Source organism: Pteropus medius, unplaced genomic scaffold, assembly GCF_902729225.1.
Source record: "Pteropus medius unplaced genomic scaffold, Ma_sr-lr_union100, whole genome shotgun sequence".
NCBI classification, from domain to species: Eukaryota; Metazoa; Chordata; class Mammalia; order Chiroptera; family Pteropodidae; genus Pteropus; species Pteropus medius.
In genome coordinates this window covers 5886504-5914212 of record NW_024349801.1, presented here as the reverse complement: position 1 = coordinate 5914212, position 27709 = coordinate 5886504, and the positions used below count along the sequence as shown (strand labels likewise).

At 40.1% G+C, this 27709-nt stretch overlaps 2 protein-coding genes and 1 long non-coding RNA gene across 5 annotated transcripts in view; 2 read left to right on the top strand and 1 right to left on the bottom strand.

Annotated features, from left to right (window-relative positions):
* Positions 1-19: 19 nt before the first annotated feature.
* On the top strand, positions 20-2696 carry LOC120622957 (uncharacterized). Its single transcript, XR_005658602.1, has 2 exons — positions 20-655; positions 1272-2696. It is a non-coding gene; the product is annotated as an uncharacterized LOC120622957 (long non-coding RNA).
* On the bottom strand, positions 2268-20598 carry HSDL1 (hydroxysteroid dehydrogenase like 1). Of its 3 annotated transcripts, none has more exons than XM_039888787.1 (6): positions 20446-20543; positions 15935-16018; positions 9803-10028; positions 8662-9107; positions 8225-8452; positions 2268-4182 (listed from the first exon to the last, which is right to left on the bottom strand). In XM_039888787.1, the coding sequence occupies exons 2-6, from the start codon at positions 15950-15952 to the stop codon at positions 4084-4086; spliced, it is 1017 nt and encodes a 338-aa protein (XP_039744721.1). In that variant the 5' UTR covers positions 15953-16018; positions 20446-20543; the 3' UTR covers positions 2268-4083. The 3 variants fall into 3 exon arrangements, with proteins under 3 accessions (XP_039744721.1, XP_039744723.1, XP_039744722.1); XM_039888789.1 differs by lacking the exon at positions 15935-16018 and adding an exon at positions 13401-13537; XM_039888788.1 differs by lacking the exon at positions 15935-16018 and having other exon boundaries at positions 20446-20598.
* DNAAF1 (dynein axonemal assembly factor 1) overlaps positions 20551-27709 on the top strand; it is a 22526-nt gene continuing 15367 nt past the window's right edge. Inside the window, 6 exon segments of the mRNA XM_039888786.1 lie at positions 20551-20921; positions 22888-22911; positions 22914-22995; positions 23453-23544; positions 26606-26827; positions 26972-27138. Of these exon segments, the coding sequence (XP_039744720.1) occupies positions 20786-20921; positions 22888-22911; positions 22914-22995; positions 23453-23544; positions 26606-26827; positions 26972-27138 (723 nt within the window). The 5' untranslated portion in view covers positions 20551-20785.

Here is a 27709-nt window from a genome sequence, read left to right as displayed (position 1 = left end):
GCTGAGGAAAGCTTGGGGTGATCTCGCGACATTTGAGGCCCTGAGGCGGGTCGTGGTTATCTTTCTCGAACCCCGACGGAGTCCGGAGAAATGTTCGGTAGAAGTGGCTTGGAGTGGAATTCGTTGAGTTTGGGAGCCAGGAACTTGGGGAACCCGCACAGGGCTGAAAGCGGCCGCGCTGGGCCAAGTTCTACGAAGGAGGACGCTGATAGAAAGGTCCCCTTTGGTAGCATTTTCTGTAAACGCCTGACGCTAGTACTCTAGCGCTCTCTTCCTGAGGGCTTTAGGTGTCCCAAATAAAGCCAGGCTCCCAGGCCCCCACTCTACAAAACTCTACCCATTTCACTGACGCGGCACTGAGATGCGGGCCGGTGGATTAATCACCTGTAAATCTATTGTCAGTCACTTGACTCCCACCCTGACAGGCAAAAACCCTGCTCCAAATCCCTTCTGCACCACTCCTAACCCCTCGCCACCTCGCCTGGACCACTAACGCCAGATGGTTGCCCTTTTGAAGAAACAAAAGAATGTATTAAGCTCAATAGTTTGCCTCTCAAAAATGTCTCGGTGATTTGGATACAGGATTTCTATCTAAATGCTGAACTGGCCCACATTTGGCATCGGTCACAACCGGAGGACTGAAAATATGTTTTAGGTAATGCTAATGAAAAGTTATCTGCTATTTAGATAAAATTGTTTATATCTTGATCTTTCCACTGCACCACAATTCGGAATGGTACCAATATGACGAAAAATCACAGCACTTCATCTTCTCTTTAACATTTAACCGAACATTTAATATAATCACCAGCTCTAGCTTTGTGATCTTGGACAAGTTGTACCTCAGCTCTTTGTACCTCCCTTCCTCACCTCCCAAAAAGAGACATTAATACCTACCTCATAGAATGAGGGTTAAATAAAACACATACAGAGCTCGAGTCAGACATGTTCAGTGAATGGTGGTGGTTATATGTAGATAAACCCACACCTGATTAAATTCCCAACTCCCACTTTGAGATTGCATCAATGTTAGTAATTTTCAAAGAATTCTTGATTCTTGCATTTGTAAAACCTCAAAATTAAGCACTCCCTTAATGCACTATTAATACACCTAATCTTAAATATAACTGCGTTGTTCTAATTTGGGGTAAATTGGTCTTGGCCAGGGTTCTTTGAACACCCCTTTAATTCACAATGCCATTGGACACACAGCCTAACTGTTATGGACTGAGATAGGCTAGTGAATTGCAAACATCTCTGTCATGTGGTAGTGAAGCCCCAAAATGGGGGAGAGAATGCTGCCAGCTCCTGAGAATCCTATAAACTGAAGAGTACCAGAACATGAGACAGAGATGGACCCATAGGATCCTGGTCTCCAGGTTTTCCACTACTCCAGATTGTAAAATAACTGTGTGAACTCAAGCTTCATGTGTGTAATAAAGTATTCACAATTCCATGGAAGGTTAAGTCTTTATTGAAACTAAATGTTCTTTTAAGAGTAACAGCCTAGCCAATACTGAGACACATACAGAAAGACTGGACTTGGTTTCAGAGGGCACACTATCAAGATGGAGGAATCCACCTAACCCTCTGATTCCCAAATGTGACAAGATTTTAAGTAACTTAGGTTAAAACAAAACAAAAAGACTCCTCGATAGAGCTACCTCTCCTTGTTGTCTCCTTTGGTCTTCCCATTCTTTCTTGAAACCACTACAGTCCACCTTTCACCCCACCACTGGATGAAAAATAGCTCATGGCAAAACTGCCAGTGATCTCCACATTGTTGCCAAAGTCAATGATTACAATTAACCTTCATCTTACTTAACCTATCAGGAGAATGAGATCAAGAAATCAACTTAGTACTTTAAAAGACATGGTTATGTACAATGTTCTTGCTGAAATACAAGCTCTTAATGAATTACTACCATAGATTAAGTTTTGTAATTTTAAAATAATTATTTCTATGGGGGAAAAAAATGTATCTCTCATTCCAGACAACCAATTCATAAACAGAGAGAGCAAAACCTCTTCCAAAAGAAGAAGCAACTGCTTTCATTATTAAATTTTCAGTTCATAGATTATTTAAAAGGTTCTTATTTCCCACATTCTTAATAAGAAACTCCATCTACAGTGGTCCAATTATGACTCTCAAATGAGCTCTGGAAAAAAGTATTTTATGAAAGACAAAACAGAAGGAAGATTCTTGGTTTTGATTTTTCACTAACTTTGGACCAATCAGCTTATTTACATACATCCTGTCAAGCAGAGAATTTTAAAACATTATCGACATGGTTTATTTATTCTCATCATGTAACAATGATTCAATACCTAATCTATAAATATAAAACAATGCTGCACCACATAACACCTTTTATATAAATATGGTATTTTTTACATAAAGTTGCTGCTTATTATACATTAAAGTTCAAGTCAATGTGGCATGAAGTCAATTTTTTTTCTAGTCTTAATGACATAAATTAATTGTTAGATGGGGAAAAATGCCAAATGTGACCAAATAAAGGCTTTCAAGCAAGTCCATCAAAACCTTCAGTGATACATAGTGTCATTAGTGTGTAAATTTTCACATCTGAATATCTCTTATGTGATTAAGGCCTGATCAGTGAAGTGGAAGTTTCTGAACTGATTCCAAGTCACATTTGAAAATACTGAGGCAATGTCACTGGCAAAATTGTGGGTATAACATAAAAAGATGCTTAGGCCTAGTCATAATGGTACATCATCTAAGGAGAAAACAATGCCAGAAAAGTTCTGATTTCAATCAATTTACTAGTTTCTGCATTGGTGTCTCAATATTAAACTCCAAATTTTTAACTTGCACACATATTCATATAGTGATTTACAACTGTCAAAGCACTAGGTATGTGTCCTCAAAAATGTTTGGCTTTATAGGACCAGAACCAAAAACATTTCACAGGTTTCAATGCTAAGCCATATTGTTGTGGGTTGTGCATAATTATCTTCACACTAATAAAAGTATTCACTGTAATGTGTAAGTTAATTACAAGAACCAAGAATGAGCTTCTAACTTATTTCAACAGATACATCATATCACACACATAATTTGTTCATATTTTAACTACATTCCATAAATACTTGATGTTTATACCAATAATGCTATTGGAATGGAATATTATATAGAAGAGTATATGAAAACCAGATTAACAAATTCCAAAGAGCTAACTTTCAGTTATAAGCCGAGAAAGCATTATTTATCCACAATAATTATAAATCAATCATTACATGTCCAAATCTAGGAATGAATTAATTCCATGGAAGATTTAAAAAAAAAACAAACCAAGAATGTCGTTAAGTAATATTAAACATGGCAAACCTATAGCACAAAATTTGGTAGGCTTATTTAGTATAAAAAGGAATAATCTAGAATTTTAATACCCTGTAAGGTTCCATGTTAAGCCATCTTAACAAAAAATCTTTTTTAAAGTAACTTACCCATAAATAAAGTTATCTAGATGCACACAACATACATACACATATGGTTTTCTAATAAAATATCAGTTGAAAAGCAGCACTTTCTTACACAGATAGTCAAACAACTAGAGCTACACAACAGTAATACACACAGATTTCTACTGCTAATACCAGCAATCTTACTCATACAATAACACTTTTAACTAGTCTTTCCTGATGAACATTTGAAAACAATACTAGAATCCGACTACTAGATAATTTCCCTTAAAAAACAACATTTGAAATAGAGGTGACAAGTCATAAGTATATTTCAATATCGGATTGCTGTAGCTCCTAGAAGAACATAAATCACCCAACTCTTGAACACCTTAAGGAAAAAAAGAATTGAAATTTAGGTTTCCTCAATCAGTTCTTGTTCCTCAGTCATTATTTATGCTGTGCCACCATGCGGCTCTTGAGATTTTTCCATAGCATTCTCTGAAAGTATCATGTTTGCTTTGCAAATGAGTCAACAGTATACTAAATAACCAGTAATAAAAGAAAATACAGAAGATAAGTTAAACATGTTCTTCCAAATGTCAGAATACTGCAGGTTCCCGTGAGTTGGAAAAACTTCGCAACCATCATCCAGTTTCATGCTTTGCAGGATAAGGCCTCCTTACGTAAAGAACGATTGAGAATATTTGCTCCCCACACCCAGAGCCATTCAGGCATATACTGTGCAAAAAGAAACTAAAAATGAAAGAGAAAAAGGTCTTAAGGTTAGAACCCAAAGCCACTGACATTGAATGCACAAGTCGGCATGATTTAATCCAACAAATATCATCAATCACTTTAAACACATAAAAGGAAAAAGCCCTTAGGTGCGATTGTACTGAGCACCTACTTTTGTATTATGCTAGACTCAGTGGGAATAGAAACATGATCACCACCCACCCTCCCCCTTTCCCAAATGAGGCCAAACAGACCTACAAGCAATAATATGATTCCATCTTTACTTAACATGACATTAATAGTATGTCCATTTAGTTAAGAACTACAAAATCATTCTAGGAATAAAAGGGAGTTGAAATAGACAAATGCATGTGTGGTTAATATTGAGTGAGAAAACAGGTTGAAGGGGTAGAATAGAGTTAAGTTAAATAAGAACTGAGTCAAAAATACCAGGATCCTGGTACAGTCTTAAGATGTGATGAAGATGGCTTGGGGTTCGAGGGAGGGAGTAATGCTGATGTTGTTCTGCTCTAAAGGTTCTCAACCAGGGCCACTTTGCCCACCAAGGGACATATGGCAATGTCCAGAAATATTGCTCCCTCCCCCACCACATTTCAATATACAGACCCAGGGCCTTCTCGTTTCCACCGAGCGCCACCTCTCCCCTCAACGCCAGGTTTTCTCTTTCCAGTAGTAGCACACACATCAAGAGTAGGCAGAAATTCAGAAAAGACTTTGAGCCAATCTGGAGAGCTCAGATTCTCCCACTCCACTCCCCAGTCCCTGGAGCTTTCTCTGTGGATCCTATCACCTGACGCACAGTCCTCATATTCATAAGCAAGAGACTTACTAGTCAAGTTGTCAAGTTTACTGTTTTTTCAACTAAACACATACCAGCATGTTTCTGGCCTTTGTGTCAAGTACCACAGAAAGCTGTTACAAAAACTCTTCTTTTTCTGTCAAGCTAACTATGTGTTCTGACACTGACGATTTAATATTGCCTGATGCCACTTCTGAAAATGACAAGAAATGCTCCCAAACCAATATTAATAACTAGTTAACAATTAAAGCAAATACATTTGATTCCTTCCTAGCTGTTTAAGTCCAAATGATTTTTTTCTATTTTTTGCTGGCAAATCTTTATTAAGACAACGATCATATTACACACAAGATGTGACTGTTAAATTACATGAACAGCTGTGGAGAAGTCATGCTTGTGAGTCAGTCTAATACTGCTCATGTTGAGAAATGCTGTTGTATGGACGTGTGTAAGGAAATGACATGTGTACAGAAGGCAGAGCACGGGTCAGGAGTGAGGAAATGGGCTTCCTAACCTCTGTGCAAGCTCATCAAAAATAACCTCCTTTCATACAAATGTAGAAATGTTCTCAGTAAAATGTTGCAAAATTACTTTAGATGTCATCTCTGAAGTGGCTTCGAGAAGGGTACTACATACATATGAAATGTGCTCAGTGCTGCTGGAGAAAAGCCATACAGACTGAAGCCACCATCAATTCTTGGTCCCCATCATCACTTGGGCCTCCTCCGTGCTCAGCAATCCTCTGGTGTTTTCCCAGTGCCTCACTCTCCTTTCTTCACAATTAGTATTTCAAACCTCCTCACTCTATTGAGCCTCAAACTCCCTCTGCCTCACCCTCACTCTGAGCAGACCCAAACTCACAGGAGTCATCAGAAAGGAGCATCCACTTCCAAATGGGCTCCCAATCTTTCCTTTAGCCTCCATCGCTTTCTAGTTATTTCCTGAGTCTACATACACCCTTTCCCCTCTACTTATGCTCTCAGCCCTACACCTGCAACTTCTAGGAACCATACCTTCTTTCTCCTGTGTTTAAGCTTTTCTTCTCCACACACCCCTTCCCTCCAGCACTAAATAACAATCAAGTCTCTGCTAACTTGCATAGGTTTCTAACAAACAGAACTCCTTCCTTGGACCCAATCCATCCTGCCACCGCCTGCACAGATGTATCTCTTGAGCATACTGTCTCCACATCCCTATCTTCTTCACACTCATCTACTCACTGCAATCCAGCTGCTCCCTAGAATGCCTCCAAAACTGCTTTCATCAAGGCCACCAAGGATTTCCAAGATTCTAAACCCAACAGCCATGTAGGTCCTTATGCTTTGGGACAGACAGCATCCCATGACACTGACAACTATGCCTTCCACCTGAAAACCATATCTCCCCTTAGTGTCCAGGTTCCACTCTCCTCCTCTCCTACCGATCCCATCGGCTGCCCTCCTCAGTCTACCTTCCCCTAGAATGTTGGAGTTCCTTGAGTCTCTGACCAAGCTGTCTTGTCTCTCTACATATGCTCCTTGGGTGACGTCACCCACCCATTAAATTGATTATCCAGCTTAATGCTGATGACCGGTAAGCCTTTACCTCCATACAAACCTCTCACCTGAACTCCCATCTATACAGCTACCTACTCCACTTCTCTTGACAATTTCCCAGAATCTTCAAATCTAGCATGTGTAAAACTCTTACTGTTTCTCCAAAACCTGATCTCGTTTGCTCATGCTACCTATCTGAGTATGTGGCAACAATGAGGTTCTGAAGCCCAAACCCTAAGAATGTTTTGTTTCTTCCTTTCCTTGAACCCCTCATGTTCAATCTATCACCTTTCTCAACAAGAAATAGTCTTTAATTCGTAATGTAGAAAACTAACTGGAATAAACAGCACAAAACTTTATACAGTATGTTGACATGTCAAATTTCATACAGTAAATTTCTTATAAGCTGATAATTGACAGAAGATTGTTACCTTAACAAATTTTAGATCTTTGCAATCTGAGAAAACTGCATTCAGATGATTACAAAATAAAAGTCACAATGGCAAAAGATATCAGAGAAATCTGCTATGGGCAATATGTTGATCGATTAATCAAATCTTTGTCGTAAAATTGAAAAAAATATCGATTATGCTGAAAATAATCTGAATAAAATAAAAGTGAAAATAGAAAAAAATGGCAAGTTTTAACAGCTTTGTAAAGAAAACTACTCTAGGAATTAAATTAGCTTAATAGAATTTCTTGGCAGAAAAAATAAACATTCTCAAGAAAAGTTCATCAACGTGAACAAAGTTTAATTGTAATGAAAAAGCTGGTGTTTTATAAATATAGTCAAAATATCTGCTACATTGAAACCTCACCCTCATTATATCTTCACTTCTCAGGGATCTTCATGGTCAGTGGCTTCTAAAATTATTTTAGGTTTCTCTAGAGTAATTAAAGACCTGGAAATAACCACTTAAATAAAACTACTTCTTATTAAAGAAACTTTTAGCCAAACCTTTTGATAAAAGTAAAAACTCACTGTTGATTTACTTATCTATTTATTCAGTAATGGTAAATTTAATCATCTTAATGCAAAGAGCCCCCAAAAATATCTGTTTGGTAATTTAAGAAAACTACATATTAAAGAAAAAAGAATTCTAAACTGGGGCATATCTACTTACCATGCCAGATAAAGAAACACAAGTCTATTAAAACAAATAATTATGAGTTCTCTAATACTTAGAATCAAATTTTCAAATATTTAACAAAGTTACCCTTTAAAATACTAGAAACCCAAAACTTTGTCATGCCTGAACAATAAACTTAAAAAAAATGCTATGCTTTTGAAAGAATGAGTCCAAGACTATACTGAGATATTATCTGACATATGGTTATATGAAATATAGACCTATTTTGTGGTTTTATGTTTTTGGACTATGCTGTTAACTTAGAGGTACCCCCTAAAGCATTAGAAGAATCTTCTTTTACTTCGAAATTTCCATATAAACTCAGTACTTTTACACTGCTACCATCTACTTATATTAAAGCAGCATATTTCATCTTTTAGATTGAACTTTTTAATGTTTTTAATATAATAATTCCATAAAAAAGAATTTAGTGACTTAATAAGAGTGTCAGGTTTAAGAATCAGAATTTGCAATTCTCATCTTTCAGCATCAGGCTTCTATCAGATTCTCCTGTATCATTTAGAAAGGTTTAGGATGCATTAACCTAATTATAACAACTGAGTGGATACTGTTACCTGGATCGAATGGGACCAGTATCCTGTGGTCCTTTTTGAAATGCCAAGGGTAGAAACAGCATGATGTGCATATACTTTTGGTGATGGCACCAACCACGAGCACTTGTGCAGAAAGCTGCCAGGTGCAGTCATGTTGGTAGCCACGTAGAACGGAATTAGACTCTGTACAAAGATTCCTTTAGAAGCATATTCATACTGCAATGCTCTGCTGAAGTGGTCTAAATAAGCCTGTTAAAATGAAGCAGGGGAAAAGACATTTAATTTTCTGGAACTTGGAAGAAAATTCAGGAGAAAAAAAGCTTGCTTTTCATCATTTCAGGAAACAAAACAGCATAAGCAAACGTGAGCTGCTGACAAAGAACGCAACAAATTGGACCAAACCATTAAATAAACGTCCGATTGCATTATGATTTCATTTCCAAATAGGAATACATTACCTTAGAAGCAGAAAAAGCAGCCAGCTGGGGAGTTGGTTTACAGCAGGAGCCGGAAGAGATAGTGACAACAGCGCCTTTCTTTCTCTCCACCATCCCCGGTAACACTATGTGGACCATCAAACTAGCCGCAGCAATGTTTACATTTATGATGTCCCAGAGTTTGTCCTCGGAGACCTGAGTAAAATACTGGGGGTAGGGATAAAACACACCCACATTATTTACCAAGATGCCAATGTCTTTGTCCTTCAAGGCTTCTCGAATCGGGTCATAGATCTCCCGGCCATTGCTAAAGTCCGCCACTATAATATCAGTTTCTACTTTGTAGGTGTCGGCGATGTCTTTAGCAACCATCTGTAACTTCTCTTGGTTTCGACTAATCAGGATGATATTGAGCCCACGGCTTGCTAACTCTTCTGCATAGGCTCTTCCAATTCCATCTGTTGCACCTACAATACAACCAGGAAAAGTGAGCCTTCTCTTTTTGTGGTGAGATCTTTAAAATGAACCTTAAAAACCCCACTTCCCATTCCCAGGTTTAATCAGAGAAAGAATCACAGTAAATATAAAATGAATTCTAATACTGATCAGTCAAACACGATGTCATAAGATGAATGACACATGCTAGTCAACACTCTCCCAGACACCCTGATAGGTAGAGGAAGAGTTGTTTTCCATTCACCAAGCTGAATGTGAGACACAGTAGAAAACTGTTTTCGAACTTCTGTCTGGCTCGAATGAGTGCCAGGAGGTACTTTCCTGGGAAACAATGATAAATTAAAATGACACTTAAAATAAGAAAAGCACTTCTGAATGTGGAGACAGTCTGTAAGGACAATTTCAAAACAGAAAACCTAAAGGCAAATGTGTAGCTAGGTGGGGCTAGAGAAGAACTGGGAATAGGAGAGGTTAGAATAAACAGTAAAATTGTAGCAAATGTCTTCCAAGAAGAGGACAGTAAGGAAATGTGAACATAATCATAACAGAAGTAATCAATTTTATTTTTTTCATCAGCAAGTTCCCATGAAAACATCTCATTAAATTCAGTAACTCCTTAAATAATGCATCCAACTTAAGATACAAGTTAAACAGGAAAGATTATTTTGATTTTAAATTAGGCAAGAATCGAAATCTCATTTCTTACCACTCACAACTGCCCATCTTCCATACTGCTTGATCAGATCTGCTCTGCTCACCAGGCGAGGAACAAAGTGCAGCCTGATCAGGCTGTAAAAGTCACAGACGACAGTGATGCTTTTTCTGGCTGTATACCAGGCTCCAACCAAGGCTAGAGCTTCCATGTAGCAATTGCATGACCTGGCAATTTCCCTATACAAGAGGTAGAAGCTGTCAACAGCAGCCATGGCAGCCTGCAGGGAAAGGGAGAAAGAGGTGAACTTTGCTTAATAAGTTAAAGGAACATTCATAGTCTGAGTGAAGAAAGCCATCTGAGGACATCAGAGCTTAACAATTCTGTGTTCAATAACAGTAACAGTTCAAATGCATGTAGCCCATGGATCCAAGCAATTTATAATTTCATTAACATTTGTAGTTTATAAAGTTCTTTTCTACCAAGGAGATTAGTTAACACAACTACTAAATTTCTACTAAAATTCAAGCCCTGTGCTACACGTTGTACCCACAGAGATAAACACAATATGCTCTGTGCCCTAAAAAAGCTGTGAGCCCTGTACAATGACAACTCAGACTCATTCATATAACATATGAGAGAAATGTTTCTTTGTAGTATTCATAATCAGCAAGTGCAGAGGGCCTATTACCCATGTAGAAACAAAACAGAAGAAATAGAAGGAATATTAAGACATGGCCTTGGCCACAAAGGTCCTACAGTCCATTTGAGACAAAATTAAGCTTTAATAAACTTTCACATAAATTAAACAAATATTATGTATAAATAATATACATAAATATATATATATAAAGAAATACTCCCCAAACTTGAAGAAATGGTTTTCTCAAATAACAATGGGGTAAGCACTCTTCCATCTTACTAACTTAATTTGTACATCATTATTTTTGGCTCGTTTTGTTTGAGGAGAGAAAAGTCCAATACAACTCTTGTAAGTATCCTCATAGCAATCATTTTCGAAGCTAATGTTTTGCAAATTTACTATGTTCCATGTACTGTGTTCTATGTGCTGTGACAGATGCTAAGGAGTCAAAGATGAATTAAATAACTGTACGTAGGAGACATACATTTAACGAAATAATTTTAAATGCCATATGAACTGATATATGTGTGCTTGTAATCAGAGAGAACCCTGCAGAACAGACAAAGGCTGGGCATGACCAAGGCTGATAAACTTCATCCTAGACTGGACCTGAGGAGCCACTGATCCAGCTGTGCACTATTGATGACGGACAAAATATCAAACAGACCAGAACAGACTATATTAAATTACAGGGAGCTCGGATTTATACAAACAAAAGGATATAGCATTTATTATATGAAAGAAAGTTGATTTTAAGCTGAAATATATGTCTGGGATTAGTCTCTCTTGTAGAAATCCGATTTAAAAAAAATAAATCTTGAATGTATGAAGATACTCAACAGCAGCAGCAAAAACTGACATAAGCTTAAGGAAAAATGAGTGAATTCCCTCCCACTCTACTACAATGTGAGCTTGACCAAGTTACAGAGTAAAAACTGAACTAAGCAGAAAATAAATTAACCACAAATGGAATATGTTTATGTAAGAGTGATACCATATTGTGATAAAAGGCACACAGAATGATTTTTTAAATTGTTGAATATACATATGAATATTTATATGTTAAATATATATATGAATGTATAGTCCAAATTAAAAACCAATAAAACATACAAAGGAAATATAAAACTGAAAAAAACTGATAGGCGGGAAGATTCGTAAATGCCCCATAATAAGGACATAATCTCTCATCAAAGTTTTATATTGCAACCATATTACTAATTAAGTTGATGTGGCATTAAATAAATTAAAGAATGTTTTTCCAAATAACATAGAAAGTGACTGAAGTTGGGCCACCTTATTTCCTACGGGTAAAGTGCTATATACTAGGGTTCTGTTCATAGAAACTTAGCTCCCACAATAAGATGATCAAGAGTGATCATGAAAACATTAAAAACTTTATTAAATGCACAAACCAAATACTTAATAAAACAATTAAATGCCCCTTTGGGGTAATTTTTCTTCATGACCACACTGGCTAAGATTTCCTAAAATATGAAATACGAAGATCAACAAAGTTTGGACTGAAGATACCTTTTTTCCCCTGATCTGCCAGACAACAGGCAGTAACAATCCTTGTTGCTCCCAAACCCTTTGAAATACAGTCAAAGTTAGGAACATTTGTCTCCAAACTGTTCATTCTTTTTCTGCTCTGCACGAATGCCTCTCAAAGTTTCCACACACTAGAGAAGAGGAAATGACGTGCCACTCACTTTCAAAGACCCCCTTGCTCTGCTGTCTCAATACACAACTAAGTCCCTGCTGAGGCAGGGCGCTGACTGGATATGCCCCTGACCTGGCACGGTATCAAAGTGTTCACATTGGTCACAGTCCCTGAGTAGTATTAACTGCGAGATTCCTAAAGAAACGGCCAAAACATTAATTTCTTATAAGAAAGAACATAAAAACTAAGATTTCATGTTAAGTCAGACGTTCCTGAAATAACGCTTTCAAGTGTACTTGTGCCTGTTGTCATAAGTAATCAAATACTAGGCTGTGAGAAAGTAAATGCAAAAACTAATCACTTGTTCTAGTACTTTTCAAATAAAATATAATAAAATTAGAAATAACAAAACTATGACAAAAAGCTAGATACTGGAATATTAAATTTATTCTTCTAAGTAACAGGTGGGCGTATATCTAAGATGTTAAAACAATGTTTTCAATGAAAAATTACATACATCAAGATCTAATGGGTTGTGCCAAGCAAGACCTGTGGGAAAGTTAATTGCATGAAGTGTCTACAACAAGGTTCTACTTGAAAAGGAGTTCAGATACGTCTCATGGAGTGACCTCGTACTAATGGGAAACTGAACTTGTTCCCCCCTAAGGACAATTTTTTTCAATAATTTGAACATTTATAAAGGAAAAACTCTAGCAGAAGATGCCCGACTACACAAGAGTTTCCCAATTTTTCTTCTCAAGTCATTTACTGCCATGTTTCCCTCTTAACTTTGTCTCCTGGCCTTCAGTAATATGCTGCTCTGTCTCCTTTTAAGGTCAACCTGTGAACAAAAACCAACATGCACCAAATTCCTTTCCTTTGCTCTCATAGTTCAACTGGGAAAACTTTATGTAAAACTAAGATCAAAGATTTTGAAAATAAAACACAAAAATTCTTATGCCATGATCCCTGTATATACAGGCAGCAAAGCATTTCATTTCAGAAAAAGGAAGGCACCAGTAGCCTCCATCTGGTGAAAGGCTCAGCTGGAATGTGACCCCTTTCCCTGCACCTTTTTTCTTAAGGAACATTTCATCAAATGGGACAAAACCTATTCAAATAGCTGAGAGAGAGATGGTGCTCTGCACAGACGCCGTGAGTGCAGGACACACGCACAGGAAGAGGCCGGCCAAGAAGGGAGGCAGCCACAGCCCTCCTCTCTCCCTTGCTCCCTGGTGTGTCTGCCTGGGCTCCCCTCCACCACCTCCGCCTCAGCTTTCTCTCTGCAAACTGTGTTCCTGCGCTCTACCTGCAGAGCACTTGAACTTCCACATGACTGCACCCACCTGGCATCACTATTCCAAATTCCTGGCAGAGATTCTGGCTGGCCCGCCTGAGCTCAGGTATCCAGCACTTGTCTAATCAGCTAGTGGAGGTGGCGGGGAGGAAGTGTCCTGCAGTATTTGGAACAGCCCCTTCTAGCCTGTAAGTGGGGCAGGTACTGTAAGAATGAGGAAATGAAAACAAACTTTGGTACACCTTTTCCCTCTCCTTCCACTCTAGACACTGTGTTATAACTGGTCTGTTTTTGAGGCTGAGTTCCTCTAGGGCTGAGGCCAAATCTTACTCCTCTTGTCCTCCAGCACCTTCCACAACCCCTGGCACAGCTCAGGAGTTCAACAGATGTCTGTTGCACTAAACCGTACTACCCAGTCTCTGCTCAGCTCCCAGGCTGTTTTTCCCATCTAGTTCTCAGCCTCTAAATACTATCTTGTTCCCCTACTCCAAACAAACTCCTTTGATCCTTTAGAGGAAGAAAACCCTCATGTGCAAACCCCACCAGGGACCTCCTGCATGGGCCCAGCAGGAGAGACGCACAGACTTTAGGGCTGAGCTGTGAACAGTGGTGTCAAGGGGCTTCACTCCAGGTTGGCCCTGCTTCTCGACTCTACCCATTTGAGTTCCCTTCACCATCTTGTAAGGGGGAATACTATCACCATATGTTAACATTACAGTTCTATCACAGACGAATACCTTAAACATGTATTATCATTGCTAGTTTTTAAAAACTACAGATAATCAGAAGGCTGGTAACATCCTAGGTCTGATCTTCAGCTTGAGGTAAAGACAACTTGGTCATTCCCCAGAGGTAACTCAAGTTGGAAATTTGACTCACACCAAAAAAACTCACAGAAGACTGATAGATTAAAATGTCAATTTATTTATGAATAATAGACAATAGAGCCAAGAAGCCGAAATACACATGGTCACTGGTCTATAGGAAAGTCTACGTGGAAATCCAAACTACTAGAACAACAATGAAGAAAACTCCATGTCAGACACTAAGGACCTGTCTCAAGTAAGCCAGGAGTCCCTGCCACCCTGTGTATACAGAATGCATCGAAAGATGAACAGAGCCATTTAACACATTGTGGAAAGGGAGCTATTGAAGAAGGTACAAGACCCTCCCGGCCAGAGAGGCAAGGAACCAGCATTGTAAAAGGTCTTGCCTACTTTGCTTATAGAACAGGATATGCACCTTGGGGTGGAAAGGGGAGTGGGAAGGGAGGCCAGATCGTGAAATGCCTTTGGAATCACATGGCTTTACTCTCTGAATGAGTCCCTTACACCAAAGGCAGGAGCTACTGGGTTTGCTGCAGAAGGTGTGGGAGCTGCATGCAAGTAGGCAGGCAGGAAATGAAGAGTCCTTAACCCTGACTGTGCAGATGGGGATGAAGCAAGGCTAGACTGAGAACTCATGGCTTTGTGATTGATTTCTTGCTGCTCCTCAGACACACCATTTTCACACATTTGTTCATACCTCGATAGATCATAAATGGAAAATAACAGGAAATTATAAACTCCTTACATCCTCTCAATCCTCTTCTCCATCCTTAAGTACATGATGGAAAACATCTTTCTAATTAAAGAAGAAATCAGGACTTCCACCAAAGCCACTAAATTCTAGGAAAGCTCACGGAAACACAGTTTTAAAGGAGTTTATCTCACAGTTAAGTCTAGACACCGACCAAGATACGTATAGCTATCAAGCTGCATTTAACTGGCTTTAGAAGTTTGACTAATTTCTCTGTGGATAGGCATTAGTATAAAACTTATAGAAATCCATTACTTAAAACAACAATAAAACAGTAAAATTCTGTACTACCTACCTGTAAGTTATTATAAAGCTTTATTTTCTTGCTTCTACAGAAAACTAAAACATCAAAACAATCAGAAACAGGTACAGGAAAATAGTAAATCATAACTGTCCCAAAATAGGAAAAGACAAGCAATTCTCTGTTGTCCGTTAGGCATTTAATACTTCGATAAGGCAATATTCATCAGATCTAATTCAAACACTTAAAGGTCTCTTAGGTAAACTATGGACTTTGAGTGATTATGATGTGTCAGTGTAGGTTCATCCTTGGTTTAAAAAAAGGTACCATTCTTGTTAGTGATGTTGATAACAGGGGAGGCTCTGCATGTGTGGGAGAAGGGAGAAATCTCTGTACCTTCCTCCGAATTTTATTGCAAACCTAAAACTGCTCCCCCAAAAAACTGCTCTTGAAAAAAAAATCCTTAAAAGAAAAAACTTAAAGGTAACATTATAACTATAAAAATGTCATGAGAAAATTATGGTCAAACCTGCAAGGGACATCACTATGTTGTACACCTGAAACTAATATAATATTGTATGCCAACTTTAATTGAAAAATGAAAATTATCGAAAAAAAAACCTGCAAGGAACAAAGTACAACTGCTGTGGCCTGTACTGTTATCCTGACCTACAGTTTGGATGACTCGACTCAGCAGTAAAAAGGGTAACTGAATCTAATACAGGCATACCTCAGAGATATTGTGGTTCGATTCCACCACATACCTGTATAAAAACCTTCATGAATCAAGAGTTCTGGGAAAGTGTCTTGGCTGAAACACAGACATCACCAAACTATCCGAATAATACCTGGAATGGATGGTAAAAGAATGTAAGACGAATTGGGCAAAAGTTTTCAAAGAAAATAAAGTATCATGGGAAGAAGACAAAGCATCGCCAAACGAATGGTAGTGTGGTCATCTGAATAAAGGCCCTCCAAGATGTCCACATCCTAATTCTCAAACGTTTAAATATGTTACCTTACGTAGCAAAGGAAACTACAGATGTGATTAAGGATCTTGAGATGGGGAGATTATCCTGGATTATCCAGATGGGTCTAATGTGATCACATGTATCTTTATTAAATGGAGGCAGAGGGTCAGAGTAAAGACACTAGGCTGCTGAATTTGAAGGTGGAGAGTGGGCTCACAAGTCAAGAAATGTAGGCACTTCTAGAATGGCAGAAGGAAGTGGATTCTGCCCTGGAGCCTCCAAAGTGACACATCCTTGCTGACACCTTGAGGTTAGCCCAGTGAGACTAATTTCAGACTTCTGACATTCAGAACTGTTAGATGAGAAATTTTGTTTTAAGCCACTAAATTTGTGATAATTTGTTACAGCAGCCATAGGAAATTAGGATGGATGGACAGAAGAAGAAACGGTCTGTCAGTCTAGTTTTTAGAACAATAAAGAGACAAGTTGCAAATCCCTTAAACCAAAACTTTCAAGTGTATTCAGGAATCAGAAAGTAGCCTCAGAGATTCCCATGATCTTCAATTGACTGGGACAGACATGAGGTGGTCCTCACCAACATCAACAGCTGGCACTGTCCAACTCTTCAGTAAGGCTCCAAGGGTGTGGACTTTATTTTCATTAACTTTTTTTCCCCCAGAGATATCTTACTTCTTTCACACAGCGTCTGGATCTGGCTTGCTCTCAGCATTCAAATCCTGTCTGTCCAAGAACAGCTCAAGTCCCATTCTTTCCCTTCAGCTCAATCCCAGCATTCACTGACAAGCACCGACTAACATGCCAGACCCCGGGAATAAACTGGAGGCCCACACATCTCTTCCCTTTCCTTCCTGGGTCATCACACCAACCCCCACCTCTGAGTTCCCTGTCTCTCTTAGCCATGAAGCACTTACCACACTGCTCTGATTTCTACTTAAGCATTTACTTGGTTCTGTATCTATCTTGGTTCCCCGACTAGAGCACAGGCCTCCTGAGGGCAGGATATGTTATCTAAAACTAACTTTTCTATAATTAAAAAAAAAAACCGAAAAATACACACAAAAGTTGTAAAACCTATAATGCACAGTTCAAAAAACAAAACAAAATACCCACAGAGCTACCCTACTTCATACATATAATCAGTCTTAGAAGTTGCAAATACTTCTCCCCTGACCATACCCGCTTCCGCCACCCTGGGGGGAACTACTTGCCTAAATTCCCACACAATCATTCCCTTGCTTTTTTTTTCCCTTCCAATAGTTGTACTATGACCCCAGCATGGATTCTGAAATAATAGTATTCAATTTTGCTTGGTTTTGAACTTTACATAAAGGAACCATACTGCATGTATTCTTTGGTGACTTGTTTCTTTCACGCAATATCGTTTTCGAGACTCATCCGTGCTCCTATAGCTGTAGGTAGGTCATACTTTCACTGCTGCACACTATCTCATGGTACAAATATCATATTCATATATCCTTTCTATTGTTGATGGGCATTGAGTTGTTTCTGTTGGTTTTTACTTTATAATTATGATCAGTGGTGCCATAAACATTCTTGTGCATGTCTCCTGGGCACATGTATAAGGATTTCTCAAGGGGATACGCCTGAGTCACACTGCTAGGCCACAAGGCAGCCATGCATTCAAGTAGACACTGCCAAAGTGGCTGAATCAATCTGCATGCCCAACAGGAATATGAGTTCACAGTGCCTCTTTCTCAATGGCTGGCAATGTCCAACAATTCACCTTCTGCCCAGTGGGTGCTGTGAAATGGGATCTCATTATGGTTTTAATTTACATTTCCTGATTACTAATAAGATTGACTGGCATTCTTCTGATATCGTTATGCTTGTTTTCTCACCTAGGAAATGCCTGTTCCTAGTTTTTGCCTTATTTCTATTGTGTTGTCTTATCTTTCAGAATTATAAGAATTCTTTCTATATTCTAGATACTAGTTCTCTGTATGTTTCGTCTACAGTGCTTTCAGTGAAATGAATGTCTTCATTTTAATATAGTCAAATGTATCAATCTTTTCCCTTTATGGTTTGTGCTTGTTATGTTTTATTTCAGAAATCTTGTCTTAGCCCTGGGTTATAAAGATATTTTTCTATGTTATTGTCTCAAAGCTTTTACAAGTTTGCTTTTCTGATTTAAGTCTTTAATCCTCCTACAGCTTTGTGAAGGTGTGAGGTTGGGCTCACATTCATCTTTAATATTCCTCCTCAGGACCTGGCATGGTGCTGTGTATACAATACTTATTTAATAAACAGAAGAAAATACTGCTTTGCATTCAAAGCTCAAATTTCATTCTTGAAGAGAAAAATCTTAAGGAGCTTCTCAAACTTTGTGTCAGCACTTTGACAAAGTTATTATTGGTATATCATGACTTTTTGGAATTTCCTTACCTTCTTTTGCCAATTTTTAGTAGACCACTAAACTGAATTAATGGGAAGCTAAGTGGAAAGAGCAGAACATGGGAGTGCTCGCCCAAGGTCCAATACTCCTCAGTTTCATGTCTCTGTTTGTGCAGTGGGAATTAAAATAGTAATAGCATCCACTCCGAGGTACATAAGATAACTGAAAACTTACACTCACTCAAAAACTTCTATAGCCATATTCGTAACAGCATTATTCACAACAGCTAAAAAGTGGATACAACTCTAATGTCCATCAACAAATGAATGGAAAAACAAAATGTGGTCTATCCACATAATGGAATATTCAGCAATAAAAAGAATAAAGTACAGATACATGCTACTATATAGACAAATCCTGAAAACATTGTGCTGAGTGAAAGAAGCCAGGCACTAATGCCAAATATCATGATTCCATTTATATGAAATGTCTAGGAAAGGCAAATCCACAGAGACAGAAAGTAAATTAGAGTTGCCGGGTAGAGGGGGAGAGGGAAATGAGGAATGACTATTAATGTGATGAGATTTCTTTTTGGGATGGGAATGTTCTAGAACTAAGTAGTGGTGATAGCTGTACACTGCTATGAAAAAGTATTATTTTAAATGGCAAAAATGTGAATTTTATGTAAATTTTATCTTTAAAAAATTCAACTAAAAAAAATACCACACTCCTTGACTATTACTGTAGTAATTAAAATCACAAACCCCGAAAAGAGACTTCTGGGATTCAAATCCAGGCTCCCCATGTAAATGGTGTCTTGGGTGAAGGTGAAGTTATTTCAACTCTAAACATGGGGGTAACAGTTCCTGCCTAAGATTATAATGAGAATTAAATGAGCTCATACACATAAAGCACTTAGAAGCGTCTGGGACTAAGTGCTCAATAAACCTTAGCTATTAGCCGCTATAATTCAGTGTTTAATGTTAGTTATTGGCTATTTGTGGGGGTCAGGGAGAGCTGTTTATGCAAGATTCTAAGTGCTTTATTCCTATTGGCTCACTTATTCTCTCATCAACCTTACGAGGCAGAATTATAATCATCCCCAGTTTACAGATGGGGAAACTGAGGCTTACAGAGATTAAAGTAACATACCCAGACTCCACAACTGAGCAGTGGGCGTTCAGATCAAGGTCTATAAAAGTCCAGAACCCTGGCTGGTAGGCCCACTGTGAGACCCCCGCCCCCGCCCCCGCCCCCGCCCGCACACATCCTGCTGGCATCACGGAGAAAGCCACAGGATTTGGTTTGCTAGGCTGTACGTTCCTTTGGACTGGGGCAGCCTCATTGGTCTCCAGACCCTTCTCCTCCAGTACCTGGCAGGGCCAAGCGAGCCCGAGCAAACGATCGCCGCTTCGGGAACTGGTGGGGCCCTTTCTTCGAGCTCTCCTTTATTCTAAATTACTTCTAATTCAGAACAAAGACAACGTCAACAAATCCCACTTAAACCAAGTCCTTTGGAAATGAGAATAAAGAAGCACGGACAAAGGGGTTGATTTTCATAGCCTCGTGGGGAGCACCCGGGTCAGCGTGTTGGGGTAAAGGGGGCCCCGCGCTCGGGGTGGGTGGGGCCTCAGATCTGGATTCTGTATGAAGGGGACGGGCCCAGAAGAGAAGGTCTTCTGGGGTGCAACGTAGGGATGGAGTTAGGGAAAGGCGCTGGGACAGTGGCACGGGTGTAAAGGGAGAGGTGATGGGGGTGGGGGTCCGAGAGAAGAGAAAGACGAGGGGGTCTGAGGTCCCGGGGCGCGAAGAGGCACCGACTCCGGGGGGCGTGGTAGGACAAGGAGGGAGAGGCGGCCCGAAGCCCCGTAGGCGCCGAGGGGGATGAGGCGAGCCTTGGGCCCGGGGCTGGACACCGGGGGCGCGGTACCTGCAGACACGACGCACTATCCGAAATGCTCCCGCCGGACCCACGCGACCGCCACTCCTGTCACCGCCACTGCAGCTGTCGAGAGCCGCACCCCCACGTGACCCGCGCGCGCGTCGGGGGCGGAGCCGTTGTAGGGCCCGCCCGAGGCGTCCAGACGCGCGGGCCTGCCTAAGTGCGCCTGCGCGGCGGTTGCCGTGGAGATCAGGGAAGCGTTGGACTGCCGAAGACCCTGGCTGGAGTGGCCGGCGGTCAATGAAAGTGAGGCGCGGCTGAACGCCATAGCGACCCCACTCAACGGGTCTCCCCACTGCTACAGGTGTTCGGTGTTTCCGGAGTAAACATGCACCCCGAGGCCTTGGAGCCTGCGGCTGACGGAGGAGAAGAGCAGGACTGCGCTCAGGAGCCGGGCGTGGAGCAGGGCGTGGAGGAGTCTGAGGGTGACCACGGGGACGCAGGCCAAGGGGACCGCAAGGAAGGTGCCGACCGCCGCCCCAGGGAGGCGAGGGGGGTGACAGGCTGAGCCCAACACCACCTATCTGATCTTCACAGCCAATAACAACAACAACAACAATAATAATAATGGCAGTATTAGAGGCCCACAATTATTAAAGGATGCCTGCCAAGCTCTCACGGCATTTGAGCCATACACCCTCCCTGTGCGGTAGACACTCCTCTTCCCATTTCAGAAATTGCTCCAAAAAGATTAACCTCAGCCAGTCGATGACAGAACAGAGACTCATGCTTGAACAGTCTGACTCTGGAGCCCAAGCCGTTACCCAACACACCATTCTGTCTCTGCCCAATATTTTTGTTTTGAATGTATCCCTTTATTGCTATCATCGTGTAAGATCAGAAGATGTCAGGGAAGGACATTCTGATTGAATTCACCGTGTCCAGTGCAATGCCTTGACCCATGATAGAGAGAGTGAATGAGGAGCTGGTGATTCTGGGGTCAGCAGGCAACTCCTCGCCACAGTTTCCCAGAATGGTCATAGAAGACAGGCTTCAGCCTCTGCTCCCATTTGGCTTGGGGTCCCTAAGGGAAACATTTTAGTGACTAAATCAGCTAGTAGCTGATTTGTGTTTCGTTTTTTGAACCCAGTCAACAACAAAAAAATATATCTTGGGCATCGACTGTCCAGACAAGCCCTGTATGAGGAGCTGTAGAGAAGCCATGTTGCTCTGTGGAAAGCCACTCACACTGGGTTCAAATTGCAGCTCTGCAACTTGCCAGCTTTATGGCCCCTGGCCCAAAGCTTAACCTCTCTGTGAGGCAGTCTCCTTACCTGCAAGCAGGGATAATTATACAGGGCTAATTAAAATTTCTGGCATACAGTGGGGTATTAACAAATGCTAGCTCTTGTTAATGATATAATCAATCGATTATTATGTATATTGAGCACCTATTCTTTATTTCACAAACCTTTATCTGGTATCTCTTGTGGCTGGGCATTGTATGCAGAGGGAAGTGGGGAAGCATAAGAACAGTGGCACACAGGAAGCGTTTAGTCTCCTTCCGCAGATCACACAAACACATAGAGCAGAAGCCAGTGACCTTTAAGATAAAGTGCATTGGAATTAGCCAATTTTGATCGACCTTTAAAAAAATTAAGTGCATTTGAATGTATTTATTTCCACCATTTTTGTTTCTTTTTGTATGTTTTTTTCTTTTGAGAACTTTAAAAAGAACATAGGTTATAACAAACACCCATGTATCACCACTAAGAACTGAAAATGATTAACATTTTTATCATATTGAAGTATTTTTTAATTAAAGAAAGAAAACATTTCAGATAAATTTGACATTCCTTCCCTTGCCCCTCCATTTCTAGTCTCATCCCCTTCTCCAGAATTTTGTATGGATCCTTTCCATCACCTCTCTCTCTCTCTCTCTCTATACACACACCACACACTGCACACACACACACACACACACACACACACACACACACACAATGTCCTTATACAATGCATAGTATTGGTTTGTGTGTTTTTAGTATATGTATTTAGTATCCTGTGCTTATTATGAAACTTGCTTTTTTCAACTCTAAGTATGTTTCTGAGAACTTGCCATATTGCCGATGTAGCTCCAGTGCATTCTTTTCAAAGACAGCATAATAATCCATTGTTTTTATTTAACTAGTTCCTATGGATGGACATTTGCACTGTTAAGAGTTTTGGGCTGTTACAAATAATGTAACAGAAATGAATCTGCACATCTCCTGTGTGCTTGCACAAGAACTTTTATAGAGGATCTATCCAAAAGTGAAATTTCCATAGTCCTTATCAGTGTGTTTTAAAAACTGTTATACATTTAAAGAGTACTTCTGTTCTATACATTTAAAGAGTATTTCTGTTCTAAAATTGAATAGTTGTTAAGTTGAAATTGGAAATTTTTAACACGTATTTTGATCTCCATAGAACCAACCTCTTATTTTACAGAAATTAATAATCCTAAGGAAAAATGTGCGAGCAGAAACAGAGTGGTGATAGCAGGTCAGATGGTTGTTTAGAACACCACAGAGATGACAAGGAAAATCATAGCCCCAGGTATGTGGGTATGGTGCTGCCAGTTATAGTACACATTGACTGAGTAGGGTAGATGGTGTAATCACCCCTTCGACAGATAAGGAAATTGAGGTTCATGCAGATTAAATAGTCAGCCCAGTGTCTGTAGCAGTGGAGTCAGGATGGCACTGCCTCTGTGGCACAACTAACCACAATCTATCAAACTTTAATGCAAAACCTGGAAAGAGAAACACCAGTAGTTCTTGATGACATGACACTATTAAAAGTATTTTTGTTAGAACATGCCTTGCAATTTTTAAGAATGCTGAAAGTAACAATATTAGACGAGGCCCTGAAAGCTATAAAAAAAAAAAATGAAGAAGTTAAAGGCGTATAGGATGTTGTGGAATTTTGGGAAGGAATAGATATGGTGAAGAATTTTTGGAATATATTTTAGAACCGACAAATAAATGTCTTGTTCATGTTTTCCATTTAACAGAATGACTAAAAGATTCCTGCAAAAACTCTGCAAGCAACACAAGCTTTATATTACCCCAGCATTGAATGATACACTGTATTTACATTTTAAAGGTAAGGATCTGAAAGAGATGTCTCATATCAGGTGGAAAGATTCTGGTGGTGTAAAGAAATTGCTTGCATGGATCATCTGGAGTTCTCAAATTATATTACAATAGAATCAGAGTTTAGTGGAGATTTATAGAAAAGCAACAATATCACTTTGAAGAAAAAGTCTTACCTGACTCGAGTTTGTAAAGGGAAACACATTGTTACTTTTGTTTAAGTTTTCCAAAGACTTAATAATTTTTTGAGCCAGAAGCTAGTTGTGAATGCTTTGGGCTTGGGAGGGATATGTTGTAAAGGATTGAAAACTGGCGTGGAAAACAAAGAGCAAGGGTCATACGGTGCCTCTAGAATGGAGAAGTATGAACAGTGGCATCCAAGGGCTCAGAGTTGGTGTCCGGTATTCACATATAAAAGTTCAGGTTCACAGATAGCGCTATTTCTCTCAATGAAAAAGAAAATAGCGCCCAGTCTGAGTTGAACTGAGTATGGCCCACCTGCCTCATCAATCCTCCGCATGTTCATTTGTTTATTTAAGTAAATATTTACTGAGGGCCTTCTGTATGCCTGGCACTGTACTCAGTGCTAGAGACACAGAGGTGGATATAATAAAGATGCCTTTGGTGTCCTGGAGCAGGTGTCCCCAACCCCCCGGGCCACAGACCAGTACTGGTCCGTGGCCTGTTAGGAACCGGGCCGCACAGCAGGAGATGAGTGGCAGGCAAATGAGCGAAGCTTCATCTCTGTTTGCAGCCGCTCCCCAGCGCTAGCATCACCATCTCAGCTCCACTTTAGATCATTAGGCATTAGGTTCTCATAGGAGCACTGGTCCCTGGTAACAAAAGGGTTGGAGACCACTGTCCTAGAGGATAGGACAACCACTGTGAGGAGGTCCAGCACCACAAATATCTTAATGATTTGAACGACTCCTAGCTGGTCTCCTCACCTCCATGTTGTTCCCTCCAAAATTCTCCATCCAATGTCCAGGTATAGTAGTGATAAGATGACTTAGGAGGGCAGATCCTAAGAGGTGGGGAGAAGAAGACCCAGTAGGTTAGACCAGTAGAAAGAGTCAAAGAGGTAGAACAAGGAGAGAGATGTGCCCATGTTATAAACTGCTGTGGAACAACTTGTCTCCAAACTTAGCAACTTAAAACAAATTTGTCATCTCATACTGTTTCTGAGGGCCAGGAATCTGGAAATGCCTTAGCTGGGTGGTTTTGGCTCAGAGTCTCTAGAGAGGTTGCGGTCAAACTGTCAATTGTTTATTTTCCTAACCTTCAATTTGGCTTATAAAACTGAAAAACAAAAGAAGACCTGCAGTTTGTATTAGCTTCAGGCTCTGCTGGATCCCAGCTGCCGCGGTCCAGCCACGACAGATCCAGGGGGCCCCGAAGGTGGGCAAGGCGTCAGCGCGGGAGACAGTCGACTACACAACTCAGAGGCGGTGTGACACTGTTCCATTTTATTGTGATTTGAGTACAACTTTTATACTTTTTATTTTGGCATTTGGTTATACTTTGTGGTTAAGGTAGCAGGGAGTTAAATTTCTGTGGTTAGGCGAAGCAGAAAATCTTATAGAGTATATTATTATTAATATTCATGATTAACTAGTACATTTTTCTCTCAATCATTAGAACAGAACTACCTGATGGAACAATCTAAACTTTTAATTCTTATATCTATTACGTAAGATACAGTTTGATTTAAGTAAAGGTGATAGATAGATGTATTCATAACAGCAAGCATTGGCTTGTGGGCAGACATTGTTCTTCTTTCTGCCTGAAGAAATCTTTTAAATGCTATTTGATTTATGCTATATCTAAAGTTCAAGCTGAACCTTTCTCATAGCTGTTCAAAAGTTTCCTTGGTTCAGTAATGAGGAAAATATTTATAAAAAATCAGTTTTACAACGCTGCTTTCGTAAGCTAAGTTTCCGTTCCTTTGTTTTTTAAGCACCAAGGAGGTCCTGACCTAGCCAGCCTTTCTATGAAACTTAAACTACTATAAGGCATATGAATTCCATCTTTATTCACTATACATATACTATCTTTATTATAAGCTCCTGTATAAGGCAAAGGAAGATCAGGTAATCTTTTCATTCTATTAGCCCCCCTAGGTGGATACCAGAGTTTTCCATTTATCCAGTAGGCCATAAAAGGAGGCCCTTCCATAGTAGGCACAGGCTTATGAGTAAATTTCTTATCCTTTACTAATTTTTCTACTAACTGCGTGGGAACAGGAGTATAAACTGGTTCTAGTAATTCAGCTTGTTATAATTTATTCATAACATCTTTAAGAGGCGCGTCAAAAGGAATTTCTCTTAATAATTGTTCAAATAAAGGGTTTACGCATTCTGGACACGTCAGGGTGACTAGAGCTGATTCCATACGCGGGGAATTTACTATGTTTTCCTCAGAGCCAATTTTGAGGAAATCCATTTGTATAGCGTTTACACTTACTAGAATTTGTGCTACCCAAATTCCCCCTATTAATAGGATCGTTCCTAAGAAACCAATTATCCCTAAACACATGCCACGTCCTCGTTCTTGACGATGCATTCCTTGAAGCCTCTGTCCCCATCTCCGGACCTTGTCACGCAGTAGGGTAGAAAGAGGACGCGGCACCCAGCGCTCATAATGTATTTTCGCAAAACTGTCTCTCTCCTTTTCTTCGCCCTGGTTTCCTCTAATTCATTTCAGGAGGGTCACCCCTCACCTCCATTCACTCTCGACCACGAAGGGAAGGTGGCCGCTGCAGTGCTAAGCTGTCCCTTGCCAGACTGGCCACTGACTCAGAAAGACTGCCTTTTTTCCAATGGAGCTAACCGTACTCTCCAGGATTCATCTAAGTTGGCCTCCACTTGGCTCAGCATGACCAATCCAGAATGAATCATTGTGACTCTGAGAGCCATGGGGTAGTTATCAGAGAGGAGGTTCCTCAAGGAAAAGTGGCAGTACTGTCACCAGAGGAAGGTGTGGATGCTAGGCAGGTAGGCAAAAACCAAAGTGAGCCCTGTCTCTCTTATGTGCATGGAGGAGCTTAATTGACACCCTCTTCTTCTTGCCAGGTTTCGATCGCATCGAGAACTTGGAAGAGTACACGGGGCTGCGTTGTCTCTGGCTGGAGTGCAATGGAATACAGAAAATCGAGAACCTGGAGGCCCAAACCGAATTGCGTTGCCTCTTCTTGCAAGTGAACTTGCTTCATAAAATTGAGAACCTAGAAACTCTGCAGAAATTGGATGCTCTTAACCTCAGCAACAATTACATCAAGACCATTGAAAACCTCTGTGAGAATGCCGCACGAGGGGTCTTTCTAAATGTCATTATGCCCAACACTTTCCCCTGGGGGAGGTTCTAAAATTTTAAATTACGGGCAAGAAACATTTTGATGCCTTTCTTTGTTGCTTACTTCTGCTGACTTCATCTTCCAGCCTGTCTGCCAGTCCTGAACACGCTCCAGATAGCCCACAATCACTTAGAGACCGTGGAAGACATTCAGCATCTAAAGGAATGTTTAAAACTTTGCGTCCTTGACCTTTCCCACAATAAGCTGAGTGATCCAGAGATCCTGAGCATTCTGGAGAGCATGCCCGATTTGGTAAAACACGCACAAAATTTGCATATTTTATGATCTTTAGATACCAAATCTCTCTTCTCTCTTCTTCCTTTCTCCCACCGTCCCTCCCTCTTTCCCTCCCTCCTTTTTTCCTGCCTCTTTTCCTTCTTTCATACTTTTTTCCTCTTTGCATTTTTAGCTAGAGATCTTAAACGCTAGATGCCATACCATTTCACTCTCAAATATTTCAGTGTGTATCTCTGACAGATAAGGACATTTTTTTAGCATAATCGAAATACAATTATATCTAAAATGTTATAATAACTACATTTAATATGCAGACCATGTTCAATTTTCTCCATTGATCTCAAAAATGCGTTTTGACCATTGAGATGTTCAAACCAGACCCACACATCGTATTTGGATTACTTGTCTCTGAAACGTCTTGATCTCTCATCATTCCCCTTCCCTGTACCTCCCACCTCCACACTATTAATCTGTCAAAGAGACTGGGTCCTTTCTCTGGTAGTGTGCCGCATTCTAGATTTGGTTGATTGCAACCTCATGGCGTCATTTAACATGTTCTGCTGTACCCAATATTTATTTTTTGTTT